This window comes from Mirounga leonina, unplaced genomic scaffold (assembly GCF_011800145.1).
Source record: "Mirounga leonina isolate KUSES-001 unplaced genomic scaffold, KU_Mleo_1.0 Mir_200, whole genome shotgun sequence".
NCBI classification, from domain to species: Eukaryota; Metazoa; Chordata; class Mammalia; order Carnivora; family Phocidae; genus Mirounga; species Mirounga leonina.
Window position 1 is genome coordinate 7,570,864 of NW_023270503.1, and position 18,551 is coordinate 7,589,414.

At 50.1% G+C, this 18,551-nt stretch overlaps 1 protein-coding gene across 1 annotated transcript; it reads left to right on the plus strand.

Annotated features, from left to right (window-relative positions):
• The first annotated feature begins 544 nt into the window (after nucleotides 1-544).
• On the plus strand, nucleotides 545-12,037 carry TMEM98 (transmembrane protein 98). The gene is made up of 8 exons (XM_035027811.1): nucleotides 545-690; nucleotides 2,004-2,183; nucleotides 2,825-3,006; nucleotides 4,267-4,398; nucleotides 5,366-5,399; nucleotides 7,462-7,577; nucleotides 9,904-9,963; nucleotides 11,245-12,037. The coding sequence occupies exons 3-8, from the start codon at nucleotides 2,876-2,878 to the stop codon at nucleotides 11,450-11,452; spliced, it is 681 nt and encodes a 226-aa protein (XP_034883702.1). The 5' UTR covers nucleotides 545-690; nucleotides 2,004-2,183; nucleotides 2,825-2,875; the 3' UTR covers nucleotides 11,453-12,037.
• Nucleotides 12,038-18,551: the final 6,514 nt, after the last annotated feature.

The window sequence follows — 18,551 nt, forward strand, 5'->3', positions numbered from 1 at the left end:
TGCTTGTCCCTGGCACAGCAACTGTTTGGGGGTGGGCCTGCTGTATGCCCAGTGTGGGTGAGGCTGTAATGAGAACTCTCACTGATTCGCATTTACCCTGGGCCAGGCAGCTCTGAGCATGCCTACAAGTGGCGGTCCCACTTTACAGATGAGGAAACCAAGGCACAAAGAAATGGAATAAGCTGTCCGCAGCTAGCGAGTGGCAGAACTAGGATTTAAACCACAGTGTGTAAGATCAGACTGGCTTCCTGACCAGCCCACTGTGGAATCCGCTCGGTCTCCGCAGCCCCACCGGATGGCCAGCCGGCAGGGGTGGGGTGGGGGGAGTGGCAAGGACCCGGCGGCCTCCCTCTGCCCGGCCTGGGCTCGGGGAGCGCCTGCTGGGTGGCTGAGTGAGGGCCTCCCTCCGCCCCAACCCCCGGCCTGCCCCCCGGGCCCGGCGGGGACGGCGGCGCCTGGCAGCGGGGGATTTGGATGCGGCGGCCGCCCCTCCCGCTCGCCTCGCCGCCCCCCCCCCACCAGGGGGTTGGCGCCCGGGGACTTTATCTTGATTCCTTCGGACAGCCCAGCTCCTTCCCGGCATGCCCCGCTCGCAGGAGCCGCCCGCGAGTCCCGCGCCCGGACTTTGCCATCGGCGGGGCCGGGCGGCCGAAGCGCCCCTGGGGATGCGTTCTGCGGCCGCGGCCTGAGGTGGGTGGGCCTCGCCGCGCCCCGGTGCCGCGGGAGCCAGGGGGTCCGGGCGCGCGGGGGGCTGGAGGGGGCGCCCGGAGATTGGGGCTGATGCCTGGGGAGGAGGGGGGCCCCGGGCCGGCCGCCCCTTTGTTGGGGCCGCCGAGCCCTCGCGGCGCAGCAGGGCCGCCCACAAGTTGGGCAAAGTTGGAGCTGCGCGCTTGGGAGCCCTGCGAGCCCCGCGCCGCGCCGGGTGGGGTTCCCTTCCTCCGAGCTGGGTGTCCGGGCGGCTGTTCTGGGTGGTCGGGCAGAGGGGAGGAGGTAGGGGCTTGGGCTGTTTTATACTGGTGGATTTAGAACCCCATGGAGGAGAAGAGGGTGGGACACCCCCCCCCCCCCAAGAAACCGAGACCTACCCAAGCTTACACAAAGAGGAAGAGTCAAAAACTCATCCTGAAACACACAGAGAAGAAAAACACACAAAGACTCATACAGACAAATCCCGGAGTAAGGTAGCAAAAACTCAGAGAAAGCTCGTCCGCCTCAGAGAAACACACTGAAATGGCCGCGGGAAGAGAGGAAACAAAGCGGGTGGTCTTGGAGGCCATGGCGCAGGGGGAGGGGGCAAGATGTCTGGAGAGGAAAATGGAGAGACACAGAGATAGAGACACAGAAATGAGAGGAGGAAAGAAAAAGGGCTAAAGCAGGTAGCCCTTTAGGAGGGACGGTGTAGAGAAACACACATCTGGAGAAATTGAGGCAGACCCTGAGGATTACCTCTTGCCTTCCCCAGCCCCCCACGGGAGATACAGAAATGAAAGAGGCCGACCCTAGCCTTCTCACTCTCCTGAGCAAGTGAGTTTGAGGTGGTAGACCAGCTGCTCTGTGGAAGCTTTGAGAAAGGCCTCCTTGGCTTTGAGCCAACCAAGTTGGCATGCTGTCCACCCGGCAAACTCCTACTCATCCTTCAAAACCCAGCTCAAACGTCACCTGCCCTGTGAAGAAGGCATGCCCAGAAGGCATGCAAGTACAGTTATCTCTTGTCTGTGTACCCTGCCATGTGGCATAGACACGGATTTGAGGAGCTGGGGAAGAGGTTGACAAACGAACAGCAAACATTTGTCCTCCTGCCCACCTCTTTCTCCCTCCTCAAGGTTTGGGGTCCATGTCTTATTTATCTCCAGTCTTCAGAATTCTGCCTAGTGCTTGGTGCCTAGCAGATGACCAATAAATACTTATTGAATGACAACCGGGAACATTTGGACCCTCAGAGACATGTAGTTTAGAGTAAGTCCATCGTCCTGGACTCCTAGATCAAAGCCCCTCTTTTGCAGGTGGAGAAATTAAAGCCCAGACAAGGGGAAGAGACTTGCTCAAAGGCACAGAAGTAGGATCCTGCAACGAATACATACTTCTCCGAGGTGCCCTTGTTTCTCTGCCGTAGTCTAAAATAGGTGTGGAAGAACCTCCTGAGTGAAAACAGGCAGTAGGCAAAGAACACTTTAACACCAGTTGTAAGTTTCCAACACTGAAACTGACAGTCAAATCCCTTTCCAGAATTTTTAGAATCTTCTTCCCTCCTTAGAAAGGAAAAGGGAGGTGAATGCCCATCTCACTTTAAGTGGATGGGTCTCTACTTTCTGACTACAGAAACTTGGACAAATTACTTAACCTCCCCGAACCTCAGTTTTCTCAATGGTAAAACGGGCTATTAATACCTACTTCAGGGTTAACACACAAAGTGCCTGGCACAGAGGAGATTCTCAGTAAATGCCATCCTCCCCTTCTTAGGAGGATATTCTTTCATGCAGTTGGTGGAGATGTGAAACAATAGTGCTAGTTAAAATGTGTCCTTTTGTCCAGATTTAAAAGGCCATCCTGTTCTGGCAGGTGGCAAACTCTTAATTAAACAAAAGGCAAATTTGGGGCAGGACATAAAATGCATCTTGATTTTATTCAGGCCCTCAGGTCTCTGCAGGTGACTTGGGGGAACCAGGCTTTCTGTGCCCTCCACCCCCAGCAGGTAACTTGGTCTCTGCAGGTGAATTGGGGGAACCTGGCTCTCTATGCCCCCCAAGGCAGGTAAGACCCCCCCCATCCCACTCTCTTTCGCTGCTTCTTTACGAAGGCCTCCTCTGCCCTTGTGTCTTCTAAGATTTAGCCCATGCTGGGGATGTGACGGGGACAGAGGGAGCCCCCCAGAAGCATGGAGACTGTGGTGATTGTTGCGATAGGCGTGCTGGCCACCATCTTCCTGGCCTCGTTTGCAGCCTTGGTGATGGTGTGCAGGCAGCGTTATTGCCGGCCTCGAGACCTGTTGCAGCACTACGATTCCAAGTGAGTGGGCCCGGGGAGGGCAGGGAGCAGAGGTGGGCTCCACCAGGGGCTCCAGCAACCGGAGGAGAGAGGGGCCCAAGAAGTTTGGCACTGGGCAGCTCGAGCTCAGCTTTTTGTCTCTAAAATGGTACTTGAAGGCTTCCTTTCCAAGAGAGACCTTGGAGCTTTAGCGATGTCCTGAGCCTTCTCTGACTCTGTCACTGAGCTAAGGAGAGATTCCCTGAACGTGTTCACCTAGCACAATCCAACCAAAGGCATAGGAACAGAAACCCCATGCCTGCACTCCAGCCACACAGGGAAGCAGCGGATGCTCAATTTTGTGAAATCCCTGCATGGGACGGTCTCCTTATTTGTGCAGATTTCTTCATAATGCATTTTGTGTGCAATAGATTTTATGAGCAAGATCCTATTTTCCATTTAGGGATATTTTAATTGGTAGACCCCTAAGGGACCATGACAACTAACCCTTAGTTTCTCTTACCCTTTTACTGAATCCTATCAGTGTCTCTGTCAGGTGGTGAATAATTTGTAAATGCCTGTTTATATGACCCAGGAAAGCTCTGCTATTGAACGGAAGGCTATGGCGTCTCATGTTTTAAAGAACCTTGTTGTAAAGTGGGTGTTGTTACTTCTGCCACTTATCCTGTAGAATGAGGAGGGGGTGGGGTTATGCAGACCAACGTCCTTCCAGTCCTTCCCGAGAATGATTCTGCAGACCAGGTAGGTTTGGGTAATGGGAACTTCAGCCTCTCAGTATCAGGTAGGCTTGAAGGGAAAATATGTTTTTTTTTTTCTTTTTTTTTTTAACCTAGGCATGGGGCCCAACGCAGGGCTTGAACTCACGACCCTGAGATCAAGACCTGAGCTGAGGCAAGAGTTGACGCTTAACTGACTGAGCCACCCAGGCTCCCCAAGGGGAAAATAAGTTTAAAAAGGATGTTATTTTGTGCAGAAGGAACAGCCTTGTCTAATACATTTCTGTATTTATGGCTGTGGTTCTGCTCTTTCTCTTAGTGGTTCATCTCAGTCTGCTTCACTCTTCTTCTTTGCACCCCTACCTGCCTCCTTGACTCACCTCTAGCCATGTGTCCTGCCCACACTTGCAGTCCCACTAGGGTTAGGTTTGGATCCAGGACATGAGGTCAGTGCTTTAACTTACTAACTTTCTACATCCTGCTGGGGGATACATGGGCCTCAGTGAGGGGAGGGTCAGCAACAGCCACCCATCCTGAAACTACTCTCTTGGGCTTTTCCTTCCAGGCCCATTGTGGACCTCATTGGCGCCATGGAGACCCAGTCGGAGCCGTCTGAGCTAGAACTGGACGATGTGGTCATCACCAATCCCCACATCGAGGCCATCCTGGAGAATGAAGACTGGATTGAAGATGCCTCGTAAGGCCTTAGGGACCGTTTGTTTGCTCCACTCCCCTGAGGATGGCACATGGGGCTTCTGGGTGCTCTTTTCTGGCTTCCTTTGCCAAGCACTACTGGGCATCCGGGAGCACTGGGCCACTTGCTGCTCATTGCCCCCAGCATGGAGTGGGGGGTGGGGAATCAGATATGACAGTGTCTGTCCCCCCGCCCCCGGCCCCCGTTTTGTAGACCTAAACACCGAGGCCCATAGATGTCTGGTAAAACTCGTTACAAGGTCACCCTGCTGTGCCTGGGTTATCCCTGGGGTGCCTGTGAATTTGGTACGCAGGCTCCACGGATGAAGCCTTTGTCTTCGGGATCCCTCAGGGGTCCCTCTATCCAGCAGGAGCCTCTACATGTTGAGAATTGTATGCTGCTCCGAGCCCTTATCATTCACTGGGCAGATGTGGGGGGGGCATCATGTGTGGGACACTGGGGCAGTTACTGCAGATATTAAACTGGTGGGAGAGACAGAATTCTACTCATTACAGTGTCCAAAGCGAGAGCAGGTCCCTGTGCACGGTGCTGTGGGCATACAGTGTTGGTGATCTCTAGAGCTGCCTGGGATGTGGAGGTGGAGGGGGCTCTCGTGAAGGCTACCACAAAATGGGTGCCTTCTGACCTGGGTTTTGAAAGATGAGGTGGTCACCAGGCTGAGGATAAGGGGAAGGACACCTGGGCTGGAGGGAACAGCATCAGAAGCTCAGAAAGCATAACTTGACAAGTGAGCGCTACCTGGAAGAGGCAGCTGGACGTGGGCGGGGGAAAGGGAAGGAAAGAAGGTGCCTCCTCATTTAGCTCCTGGAATTGTTCAGTTGAACCTGGAGGCATTCCTGCTTTGGGCGGTGTCCAGGTGGGTCAGAGCTAGATGGGGGCAGAGTTGGTGGTGGGAGCCAGGGGGGGGCCTCGAAAGAGAAGCACTGACAGATTCTTCTTGTCTCCGCAGGGGTCTCATGTCCCACTGCATTGCCATCTTGAAGGTAATACTTTTGATTTCTCATGACGTAAGGGGGGGTCATCAAAGCACCACCGTGCACAGACTGTTGAAAGGGATCTTTCTAGGAAGGGCACCGAACCATGCAAGAGGCTTTTTAAAAACATGCCTGACACTTGGAATTTCTACTGTTTCTACTCCCTCCTGGATGGTCTGTAACACTTTAGCGCTCTCACACCCTTTCAAAGGTTTTGTCTTACCTGGTCCTCCCAATACAGTGACTGCGTAGGTGGTCACTAGCCACATTTTCACCCATTGGGGAAGTCTGTGTGGCTGCCGAGGGGGAGCGGGGCTCCCCACCCCCTCCCTGGGCACTTTCTTTCATTAACAGAGAGCTCGGCCCTTTGCTCAGCGAGTTGAGTTCCATGTCTGGACTTCTCCAGTTACTAGAAAGTTCCTCAGTGGCCCTTTCTTGCTGGGACAGTAGTCTGTCGAATGGGACAATCAGTGTTGAAAAATCCAAACCATGAGTACTTGAAGGCAGATTGGTTTTTCTCTAACTCTTGCTGCCTCCACGATTGGGTGGAAAATTGCATCCAATCTGCATTTTGGCTAGGTTTTATAGTTTGGGGTAATTTTTATAGTTTTAGCATTTGTTTTTCAATTCTTGCCTGATAGAATAATAATAATAGTGAAATATTTGGCCAGTTGCAGATATTGTTGTGTTCTTCCTCTCAGTAACTTGGGAAACCACACATTTATCTTTTTGTCCAGTAATTATTCAACATTTCCAAAAAGACAGCTTTATCGTTTCTTCGGTGTCATTCAGTACAACATACGAAAAAGCCTTTTGGGGCGCCTGGGTGGCTCAGTCAGTTGAGCGTCTGACTCTAGATCTCAGCTCAGGTCTTGATATCAGGGGTGTGAGTTCAAGCCTGGTGTTGGGCTCCAGGCTGGGCATGGAGCCTACAAATAAATAAATAAATAAGCTAAAATGTCTTTCATCCCACCTCTCCTTTAGCTGTCTCTCTTGGGGGTCAGAGGAGTGCCTAGTAGGAAATTGTTGTCATCAAGTCCAGGATTATTTAATTCCAAGAAGCTCTTTGGGTGTAGATATGGTTACAGATAGATAGGTCTAATGAGTAAGCAATAATGCTGTATTCCACTCCCGTCTCCCAGCTAGGATGGGTCCTGGCGCTGGGTTTTGTCCCTGTGAGGGCCTATTAGAGAAGGAGGTGACAGCTGAGGTGGGGGATAAGTCAGCAGGAAGGGAGTCCTACTGGATTGGAATCAGTGGCCCATCCTGAGTCTCCCGTCAAAGGAGAGGCCCTGGGATCTGATGTCCCTTTTGCTTGGCCACATGCCCTTGGGTCCCTGTGGGCTCTTGGCCTTCTTTCTGCTCTCCTTTCCAGCCCCAAGTATAAGGCAGGTCATGGAACCTACTTGCCAGGGACAGAAGCACATCGAGGTTCTAACATCGAGGTGTGCAAGGGAGGAAACAAAGCTTTTGGGGTGGCCAGCACTGTTGACGGATGGTGACAAAGGCCTTGTGTCATAGTCTTGCGTTTTCCCTGCTTTTTTTGAAGATCCTTTCACCATTGTCCTGTTGACAAACATGCTAAGTATCACCCTAGAAAATTGTTGAGCTGAGTGCCGCTTTTGGAGGATGTGCTTCAAGGGAACAGTTGCCCTTTGTCCAGAGGGTGTTTCTGAGGGTGCCCTGCTGGAGAGATTTAACCTTCTGGAAGACTAAACCATGAGATGGAGGAATAGAAAGAGAAAGTAGGTCTTTCCCCTGAAACGAGAAGGTGAAATTAGAGCACATGATTTTTCTTAGACAGATTATTTCGGCTTAGACTTCTCTAAGCTGAAACACTGACCCTGCTCTGAGGTTCCCACCCCTCCCTCCTCACCAGGCCTTGTTCTCTGCTTTTGCCTCTTCCTCCTCTTGTCTCTGTGTGCTTTTGACTTCAACTTGCCCACTAGGTTAGGGGCCCCGGGGTGTGGGATGGAACCCAAGGCAGGGGCCATATTTGTTTGTGGGAGTGGCAGACGCTCTTGGGGGGCTAGGGTACCCCTCATCACCTCTCTCTTCCCTGCTGTGTTAGATTTGTCACACTCTGACAGAAAAACTTGTTGCCATGACAATGGGCTCCGGGGCCAAGATGAAGACCTCAGCCAGTGTCAGTGACATCATCGTGGTGGCCAAGCGGATCAGCCCCAGGTGAGCTGGTGGGCCTTGAGGTCCCCACACTCCACGGGGCGGGGGGGGGTGGGCGGTTTGTGCGGTAGGGGGAGGGAGGGGTCAGAAGCTGAGGTGACAGGTGGGCCAGGCTCCTTGAAGAAACCACATAGACAACTTTAGTTACTCGTGTGCCAGACATTTACAGAGCATCCAGGAGGGTTTAGATACTGAGAGAGCCAAGCCAGGGTGGTCTCATAAGGTTCCCCCCACCTCCCGCAGGCCCCCTCCAGTCAGCTTTTTGGGGAATTCTAGCATGCGACTAGTGCCGACGCTTCTAGTCCATTCTGCAGATCCCACTGTGGTTGCTTCCTCTCCCTTAGCCCCATACCAGCTGGGGCTGCCTGCTTCCCTCCTTCCCAGGCTCTGGACCAGTAGGCACATTTCCCACTGGTGTCCACCTCTCTGTGCAGTGACCTGCTGGCTATGCCCCGCCCCGGCCCTATTTGTACCAGAGACTAGTTTCGGGGACCCACTCCTTGCTACCTCCCTGTCATCCCACTGCCCCAGCCATGGCCCAGCCAGTAGCCTCCAGGACCTGGTGGGTGGGGGTAGGGGAGGTGAAGCCATACTTCATTCAGATCTCCCAAATTCCAGGCTGTCTGCAAAATCCCATGTGGGAGGCAATCAACAACTACACCCCCTCATTTGGGCTTGACTTTGTGGAGAAATAGCCCTTTTCTTAGGGAGAAGGGTGGTACTAAGTTTGTGCTGCCACCTGGTGGCCGGTATGTGGATGTGCCTGAGTTGGGCGTTGGCCCCGCGCGGGCTGTTTTCTCAGTCAGCGGGGTGCCTCCACACCCCTGGTGTGAATGGTGGCCTCGCTGTGAGTTTCAGGGGCTCTCGGTTTCCTGGTTGAATGGCCTCGGGTAGATCACGAGGAACCAGCCCTCTGAAGGAATATGAGAGTTGGTGCACTTGAACTCTGTCCAGGGCGTTCAGTGAGTTGAGAAAGTGGGAGGGAGAGAATCCGGGGGAGGGACTCAGCCCAGAACAGTTGTTGGCTTTCTGTGGAGCTGGCCCCGGTGGGTGCAGCTATAGGACTTGCATCAGCCTGGCCAGAAGGCCCTCCAGCCCAGGCTTTGGGCAAGCACCAGGCATTCCACTGGCCACCCATTGTTGGTGGAGACTCTGCACTGCTCATCTCTGCCCACCTTCATCGTGCTTCCCGTGAGGATTAGCCCTGGTGCCAGAGGGAGGGTGTGGCGTGGCTCAGAGGGCACACCTAACCCAGTGCACTCTGGCCCCTCCTACCGAGCCCCTTGGACTACTTCTAGAATGCTCCGTGCCATAATTCAATCTGTGTCCTTGCTTTATCTTTTTGCCTTTACACATCTTTCTACTTCTGGCCGTTTTTTTGTCCCTATTGTTTTTCTTGCTCCATTTATTTCACATAACGTGTTGATAGCATATGAGTTTCGAGGCCAGTGGCTTCAGCTTCAGGGCACTACAGAGAAAGGGGCCGTGAAGACAGCAGCCCACGTTCCTCTGCATGTCCTCACCAGCCCCGAGACAAGAACACTGGAGAGCATCTATTTTCAAGTGCTTTTCACAATCAAACAATGCATCATCATTCTTTCTTCCTGACTATCAAGTGGTCCAGGAGCAAGGATTTGGATGAAAATCTGAACCCTGCAAATCAGAATGAATAGTAGCTCCTTTCTGAACTTGGTTTAAAAAAAAAATTAACCACGAATTGTACCGTAATGGAAAGGGAATCCAATGAAGCAGTTTGAACCCAAATTAAACTTGTAGGGTTTTTTTTAGTGTTCTATATAACTATGTTCCACCATTTTTTAAAACACAATAGTAATAATACTTATAAAAGTTAAAACACTGTAGAGATAGAGTATCTGGAAAGTGAAGGAACCCCTAATTCCACTCCATCTCAATCCCTGGAGGTGACACTAGTGAATGGGGAGTGTTATTGCACTCTACCCCACTCCTGCACACCATAGCTTTTGTTTACTCATTTTCATGCAAGCGGATCGGTCAAACCTTTATATAGTGTTCCGCAGCTTGCCTCTTTAATTTAGTAGCGTATCTCGAACATCATTCCAGATGTGTGAACTTACACTTTTTAAACTCTGGGGACTTGAAACCAGAAAACAAAATATTCTCTCAACTGAACCAGAATTCTTTCTGTTTAAGTCTGTCTGAGAATGCAAAAGCCGTTAGAGAAGGAATCACCAAAGGTGGGGGCTCGAAGATCAGGAGAGAAGAATTGGGACAAGGAGAGGTAGGAAGGGAGGAAGGAGAAAAAGACAGAAGGAAAGTGAAGTTCTGAAAACGTTTTGCCTCCACACAGAGTGGACGATGTGGTGAGATCGATGTACCCTCCGTTGGACCCCAAGCTCCTGGATGCCCGGTGAGAGTGGTGGAGGGGCCATTCGGCTTCTCATGCTGGAAGCTCCCCGTTTTATCACATCTGTGAGGTTTGCTGTTTGGGTTGCTGTGGAGAGGGCTGTTTTGCTGGGCTCCCAGAGCTACCTGGGCTTTGGGCACCATTCATTGCAGTGTGAATGGTGAGAGGCCTGTGCTCTCCCTGAAACCTGGGATTGGGGAGAGCCAGTCTTAGATTTTGAATTTTTACACTAAAACATCTGGCCGCGCTAAGTCCTATCTGCACCTTCCCTCCCTCCCACTTTCTCCATCGTCTGCCTCTGCTCCTTGGACCCTGGAAGCAGACACACCCCAGCTGTGAGTGCTGCCCAGTCTCTGGGTGGGGCAGGTGGTGAGCAGGGCAAGGGGAAGGAAGGGGACTGGTCAGCTCAAGCTGTGCTCACCTTCCACAGGACATACCCGGGACCCCTCGCCTCTCACGATCCTCCCCTAGTACACCGAGCACCCTTAGGCTTTCGAAATTACGTTCCTCTACCAGATGCAAACCCATTAAAAGAAACCAGATTCTTTTGTCTCTCGGATGTATATGACTATTTTCTAGAGCTGTTGTGTGTGATGATTGTCAGAGACACAGTGGCTCACACTGCTTAGGTTGGCTTTTCTGTCCCGCTCTTATTGCTGCCCCGCTGTGTCCCGGGCTGGTACTGTGTGATAGGTTCCCAAATGCATCATGCACATGCACTGTATAAATGATATTCTACGGGGAATCTTCCAATACTGGGAAAAAAAAAAAAACCCACTCCCCCTCAATTTGGTTTTGAATTAAATTTTGTTTTTAGAGTGGTGTAAACCAGCCCGGGGCCTTATTGATTCAAAATCCACAAGGGTTGCCCCAGGCAGGGGTATGTCTAGCCTTCTTGTCTTTAAGTGGGCAGCAGTTGGGGATGTGCTCATCCAATTGACTAGATCCAAGCTGTCCCACAAAACACTCATCCAGGAGATGTTCATAGGTGTGCTGCAGAAAATAGGCTCCCCAGTCTTAAATAAGTTAGCAAGCCATGGCACATTGTATTCTTTCCCGAGAGCTTTATCATGCACGTTTAAGGCCCAGAGAAGGCTTCGGTTAAACCTTGCTGAAACCAGCCATTCCCAGATTTATTTGAGTGTGGAACCATCTTTTCATTACTCCCCAGCCTTCTGGCGAAGGGCCTCCAGTTTGGGGAACACCAGACTAGAGTCTGTCCGTGTGGGCTTTGGTGCAAAATCCCTTCTTTCCCGGGGAAACCGATCCTGTTGCTTTTTCTAGGACAACTGCCCTGCTCCTGTCGGTCAGTCATCTGGTGCTGGTGACCAGGAATGCTTGCCACCTGACCGGGGGCCTGGATTGGATTGACCAGTCACTGTCAGCTGCTGAGGAACACTTGGAAGTCCTTCGAGAAGCAGCCCTGGCTGCTGAGACAGACAAAGGCCTCCCAGGCCCTGAAGGTTTCCTGCAGGAGCAGTCGGCCATTTAGTGCCTGCTGCCGTCCCCGGCTGGCTCCTCGGCTCCTCGGAGCCTTCCATTCCCCCTCCCCTTGCCTCCCGTAGTGTTAGGTGTTCTCCAAGGCTCTGGAGCTGTGTGTGCATAGCTGGTGGCCTCCGTTGCAATTGCCAGTGGTGGCTGGTGAGTGGCAGTTATGGGAAACAACAGGCCCCCTCTGTGCAGAAGAGCTTTAGAAACTGGCGGAGCGTCTGCTTTATTTAGCTCACCTAGTGTTTTCAGGGAAATTGAACCAGCGTCTAAAAATCACAAGGTTTCACGTTAAAATCAGTCTCTGGCCTCTCGTAGACAATCCGAAGCTAAGGCAGCTCTGACATGCATTTTCAGAAGACAATCAGCTGGAACTCAGTAGGAGTTATCTCTTTCCATAGGGCTGGTGCTCTCTTACCCGGTCTGGTTCATTTATTTGTAGTATCTGCCTGGTCCCCGAGGCATCTGGGTCCCCCCCCTCCCCTTATCAGGTTTGGCTTTGAAAGTGAGCCCCTTCCCTTTTTGTCCCTGTGCCTGCAATTCTACCTAGCTACCACTAGGAGGACAGTAAACTTACACTGAGATTTTGGTCGAGTGAGTGGTTATTGAGTCAAATTCAAATGCATGGGGTGCGATGGGATGCATTTGAGAACTGAGGATGGAAGAAGAGAGCCTAAGAATCCTGAGGATACCTCGTATGTATGACCCAAAAAGAGATATTGAAAGACCCTTCAGAGTTGGGGCAAAAGTACCCCCATAAAGTAGTTTCCACATGAGCAATGATATCCATGAAGGATGTGTTCCCCTTGCTTTTGAGATCTGTTTGTTCTGCAAGTATTGAAAGATGAGGGGCATTTTTATGACTGGAGGCCTCTGTAGGACCCAGAATCACAATGGCATAATCCAGATGTACATCCAAATTGCATGATTGTCGTCATAAGCATATAGGAGAGACTGCCGTACTTTGCTTCCTCCCAGGATCTCAGAGCCAACCTTGCTCTCGGGAGAGGGTCCTGGCTTGGGGGCTGCCTTGATTCATATGCTGTGCTGCTTAGCAGGTTCTGATAGTCGTGTTTGGTCCCACTTCATTTTCTCTGCCCTGACTTGTCAGCAGATGTGTCGGTCTGATTCTAGAGACCCAGAAACCCATATTTCCAAGTCCAAGATCGGGGCCTTGTTTGTCACTGAAATGTGCCATTGGGCACAGTCCGTTCTCTCCTGGAAAGCAGGATGCTTCTGACCAGCACGATGTATACCATTCCCACTAGGGAAATGGAGTCAGGAGCAGAAAGCTGGAGTCAGCTAGCATTGGACTGATGGATGGATTCATGATGACAGGGGTGCCTTATTAGATCGTCTGTTCCCATCAGCTCTGAACACATGCTAAGTGTCTCAAATTTTCTCGTCCTGCTGGTAGGCTGTGAATAGGAAAGGTCCACAAGGCCACTTGGACTTTTCCATTTGTGGCCTCCACAAAAAGACATCCACAGTCCTCCTGTTTTTATGTTTTTCCCCTTTCTTTCAAAACCTGCATTCCTAACCAGATTAGAAACGACTTTCTGTTAAGGTTGTGATGGCTGCCACAGTTATAAATGCCCCTGCCTTTTAACCCGGGTCAGAGCCCTAAGCCAGAGAGGCAGCTGCAGGTTGGCATCTTAAATACCCTCCACCAGGCATGGCAGGTGGGGATGAAGTTTCCTAGCATCCCTGGAGCCACGTCCGGAGTCACCTCCTTTCTGTGAGCCCCAGCGAGTCCCGGCACCCTCCCCCAGCCCTGGGGTTGCTGCAGGGAGAGGTTGCTGAACACCGGGAAGTGTCTCCTAGACTGTAGGATCTCTGATTCTGCTGCTGTGTAGTTTTTCTTTTGTCTCCAGTGCCGGACAAATAAGAGGTCTCTGGACAAGGTAGGTGCTGGTTGAGGTAGAAGAACCATCTGGAGAGGGAGGGAGGCAGCCCTACTCCTCTTGGCTCCTTTGGGAGTTGGCCGAAGTTACCCTCCTCCTCAAGAGAGTCTGGTTGGTGAGCACAGGGGATCCAGCCAGGTGTGGTTTCCCAGAGGATGGACACATCCCAGGTTCACTAGCATCTTTGTTTATGGAGGTAGATCTTCCATGACATGCACCCCCTCCTAGCCTGACTCAAATTCTGAATGAAGAAGGAATTACTCAGGGAGAGGAATTGAGTGTGAAAAGAATAAAATCTCTGAAATCAAACAGAATTAGGTTCAAATTTGGGCCCTGTCATCTACTGTGTAAGCTTGGACAAGTTACTTAACTTCTCTGGTCCTTAGCTTTCTTATCTATAAAATCAAGGCTGCTTCCTACCTCACTGGGTTGGTATTTCAATCAAATGAAGTGGTGTATGTGAAATGCCTGGTTGTGTGCCCGGTACTCATTAGCCAATATTAATGCATCTCTCCCAAAGCCCCGCCTCCCTCTTGCCCTGAGGCAGGTGACCCAGAGGTAGCACCGCAGTTACCGTAGCTCTACCCAAGCAGGGGTCTCTGTTCATAAGCTCTGGAACTGAGTGGCCAAAGTTCTGGAATCACCACTGTTATAGGGAGAGTGGCCCAGCCCTGTCCCTCCCCTACCCCAAGTATGTTCACATGAAGACAGTCAAAACTCTTGGCCTCTTATCAGTGTTCCCAGGGTTGATTGCTCAAGCTCACATTCCTCCAGAGCATGGCCCAGGGAGACTCCTCCAGCTTGTGAAATCTTCCAGATGGACACATGTTCCTGGCATCCAGCTCACCTGGGTGCTCACCCTGACCTGCCTCATTCCATAGTTCCTTCTCTCTGGAGACTATCCTCTGTGTGCCCACATGAGCCTGATCTTTAGAAATGACTTACAGCCCCAAGCCCCTGCGTTGCTTTATGACCTGGGACATCTCAGGAAGGTGTCACATGAAGACTTTCCAGCTCTTTCTTCCTTTCGTCCCTCTATCCTCCTCCACCCCCCTTCTCATCTATTCCCTCCCATAAACATGTCCTGTTTGCTCACTCTGGGGGGAAGTGTGCTAGGTGCTGGGGCTGTCCATCCCTGTCCTTAGGAAGCAAGAGGGATAAATGAGCAGCAGACTGGGGCAATGTGGTGACGGAGGGTGCAGAGCAGGGGGTGGGGGAGTCAGGAAAGAGACCTGGGGGGAACAGTTGCCCCTGTCAAGACTGTCATGGGACTGAGAGGTGTTCTGGGCAGACTGGACAACACAGAAAAGGGCCAGGGCAGCATGGCTGATTTGAGAAAGGCAGGTGACTGTGGAGGCTGGAGTGTGGGATGGACAGGGTGTCAGATCATGGAGGACCCTATAGATCATATTGAGGAGCCAGAGCCTTATCTGAGCATAATCAGGACCATAGAAAGGCTTTAAGCAGGGGAGTGACTAGGTCAGATTAGCAATTTTGAAAGAGTCATTTTCTTCATGCCCTATGATGTTAGGCTCCAGGGCCCATAAATTTGCCTGATGCCACTGAATACCTGTTTCCCCCCTGAGTCTGAGGGGCTCGTGACTCAATCATGGTCGAAGCAGGATGGACAACTGGTTAGGAAGGAGGAAGAGGGGCTAGGCATCAGAACAGAAAGTGCTGGAGGCTTCTGGTGGATACTGATGCTATCTCTATGTCAGAAAAGCTGATGAGCAGAGTTTTAAGAATTTGTGGCATAACTGGGTCCTTGCTGTTTCATCCCATCTGTGTTTTTATCATTCCTGTTTTACAGATAAGGAAACCACAGCCTAGGGAGATCAGTAGCTTTCCTGGAGTTAGGAAGAATCAGAGCAGGAAGTTCAACTCCCCACCTGCGTCCTCAACCAAACACTCCTGCCTGCCTGGGGATGGCGGGATGGGCGGGGGAATCCATGATGGGAAGGGAGTAACAGATACCAGTGTCATCCCATTTCCTTCTAGTTTTAATATTTTTCACTTAAAAAAATGATGGTTGTGACCCATAAATTAATTTCATGGCTCACTAATCGGTTACAACCCACAGGATGATAGTACATGGGTACTAAAATGAGGGCTGGGACATGGGTGAGGTACTCTCTCCATCCAACATGACTTAATTTGATCCGTTTTAAGTAAAGCGTGCATTTACCAGAGTAGTGGCAAAAATTTATGGGGCAAAATGGAATAATTAATTTATTACATGATTGATTAGTTCGAGTCATCTGTTGAGCATCTCCACGATACAGCAATGAATAAAAATATAATGCCTCTCTTGAGGCGCATACACTCTAAAGTGGAACGAAACGCATAGTCATTTTCAATATCATGTGGTAAGTGCTAAATAAGGAAGGTGTGTAATGAGAGCACAGCACAGGGGCACCCAACCCGGCTTACGAGAGTTTCCCAAAGGTGGCGATGTCTCAGAATTGTCAAGAAGTAGGCGTTAGCAGAAAAAGATTGGGTGGGTGGGAGAAGGTGGAGGCGAGAGGGACAGAGGACCCAGGAAGGGCAGTGTGCAGCTGGATTTCCTTGCTGTGCTCAGGAGATTACTGTTGCCGGTGTCAGATGGGGCGGTGGGGGGGCGACATGTTGGGAGATGAGCCAGGAGAGCCAGGTGAGGACTAGACCCCGGATTTTTCCTCTAGGTGGTAGGGATTTATTGAAAGTTGAAACAGCTTTTATTTTTTCTTGGAAAACTACCAAATGATCTCTGAGCCTTCCCCAGCCTTTAATGTTGTCTTAATTTGACAGGCAAACAATGGCTCAGCGTTGTGTTAATTTGCACTTCCCTGACTACTGGTGAAGTTAAACATTTTTCATGTGTTTATTAGCTATTTACTTATTCATGTCGTTTGCCCCCTTTTCTCCTGGGATTTTAATATTTTTTTATCGACTTATATGAGCTCTTTATATATTGAGGATAACAACCCTTTGTCATATTTATTGCATATATTTTCCCCAGCCTTGTCGTTTGCCTTTTAGTTTTGTTTAGAATGGCTTCTGACGTCTAGAAGTTTTAAAATTGGTGTAGTCAAATGGATTGATTTTCTTTCCCTTAGTGATTTCTTCCATTGCTTTTATGCTTAGAAAATCCTCTCTCATCCAGAAATCAAATAAATATCATTGAAATGTTTGAAGTAGCAGAGTACCATGGGTGGATGATTAATAATAATATTCACAGGTTAGAGGTAGTGGTAAAAGAACAAAACCAAAGAAAGAGAAAAAAGCAGAGTGGAAGAAATCAAACCTGCCTTTATACACCACAAACCCAGCCCAAGGTTAAAGATAGGAATAGTTAGGGATCAAATAGATGGAGAAGAGGAAGGCGGGCAGAGTCCTGCGGCACTAGAAGGATGTGGTCAGGTAGCCAGGTGGGTGGGAATAACAAAGAAAGTAGGCTACATGTCGCAAGGCAGGATATGAAGTCACAAGATATGTTTGGTCAAAATCTAAGATGAGAAGAAGCAGTGGTGGGAGAGGGGGTTAGAAAGAGAATCATAAAAAGCCAAGAAGGGCCCATAAATTTTGCTAAGACATGAGGACTTTATCCCGAGAACAATGGAGAGCCATTGAAGGTATAACCCAAATGGTTCTTGGTGCCTTCTGGAGCTAGTCACGGCGTAGAGTTCCATTGAAGTAGGCAGAGGTTGGTAGGGAAATGACAAATGACCACCGGAAGAACAATGACAAAATTCCATTGATGATGGAATGATCAGTGCAGGGGCTGCTCTGTACCCTCTGTGAGAACAGCCTCCCTTCATCTGAGACCAGATGGGGGGAAGATATTATAATCTCTCATCCTTCCCTTTTCCTCTCTTCCTTGTTGCCAGGAACGATCCTGGGATCTGGAGGGAGTCAGACGCTGCTGTGCATCCTGACTCAGCCACTCCCTAGCCCTCCCCCTTTCCCACCTGCCTGCCTCCCTTCCTTGTGCAAATTCCACTGGACACCCATTCTAAGCATCGTGGAAGTGCCGAGATAATGTCGAAGTGCCGAGATAATGTCGAAGTGTCGAGATAAACCACATAACTACTGCCCTAATGGAATTATAGGCTAGTGAGGGAAGACAGATAGCAAACAAATGATTGCTTAAATAAATGGAGAATTACAGATTTTTAAAGTATTTTAAGAAGAGAAATAGAATCTTATGAAAGGTTATTAGGGATCCTGATCTATCAAGACATCAAGGAAAGCTTCCATAAAAAGGGATCTACTATCTGAAGGATAAGCAGGAGTTCAGACGTGAAGGAGTGGAGACACAAGACTTGTCCTTTGGCAGAAGGACAGGAGGTGAGACAAGGCTAGTGTGACACAGGGAGGAAGACAAAGGTGACAATGAGGCAGGAGGTCAAATCATGCCAGACCTTGTAGGCCATGAGAAAGCTCTTGGTCTTTATCTGAAGAACAATCTGAGTTCATTCAGATGGTTTATTCAAAGCTGGTGAGGTTGGAGTAGGATGGGGGTAGAGAAATAATTAGATTTGTACTTTGAAAAAGCCCTTTTGGCTTCTATGTGGAGAGTTCATTGGAGGGAGCCCAAGTAGCAGGGAGAGACCCAGTACAATTGTATCACACAAGGCAAGAGCAGATAGCAACTTGGTCTAGGCAGGGAGAAGGAGTTGGAAAATCAGGGGAGTGAACACACTGGAGAGAGATTTAGGAAGTAGAATAACTAGGATTTGGGGTATGGGACAGGAGTATGGGATAATAGGGTGTCACGAAAGATTTCTGTGTTTCAAATTTGCATACCTACAAGGGGCTAAGGGATCACAGGTACAGGAAATACCAGAAGAGGATCAAGTTTGGGGAAGAGGTTGGTGGGGTGCTGGGGGATGGGGGGAGGTTGAAGCCATCTGCTTTGCCCTTGAAGAGTTCAAGGTGTATTTGGGATTTCTGAGTGGCTTTAGGTAGAATGGTTGAATCTCAGAGAAGACTAGAGATTTTTCATTAGTCATTATTGTTCAGCTTATGGCTCTGGATAGGATGAAAGGGAAAGAGTATGGAGTGAAAATAGAACTCTAATATCTCTAACATCTCATAGGATCTTGGGCCAGTCTAAGGCTCTCACAGAGTTATTTTGATGGTTCAATGAAATGCTGTATGCCCAGTGCCTGGCATATAGAGGCAACTCAGTAGATGCTAGATACACATCTCCCTTCTCTC

Coding starts and splice junctions, on each gene's coding strand:
- TMEM98 (XM_035027811.1), top strand. CDS start 2,876: ATGGAGACTGTGGTGATTGTTGCGATAGGCGTGCTGGCCACCATCTTC. Junction 4,399..5,365: donor GACTGGATTGAAGATGCCTC/GTAAGGCCTTAG, acceptor TTGTCTCCGCAG/GGGTCTCATGTCCCACTGCA. Junction 9,964..11,244: donor CCCAAGCTCCTGGATGCCCG/GTGAGAGTGGTG, acceptor TGCTTTTTCTAG/GACAACTGCCCTGCTCCTGT.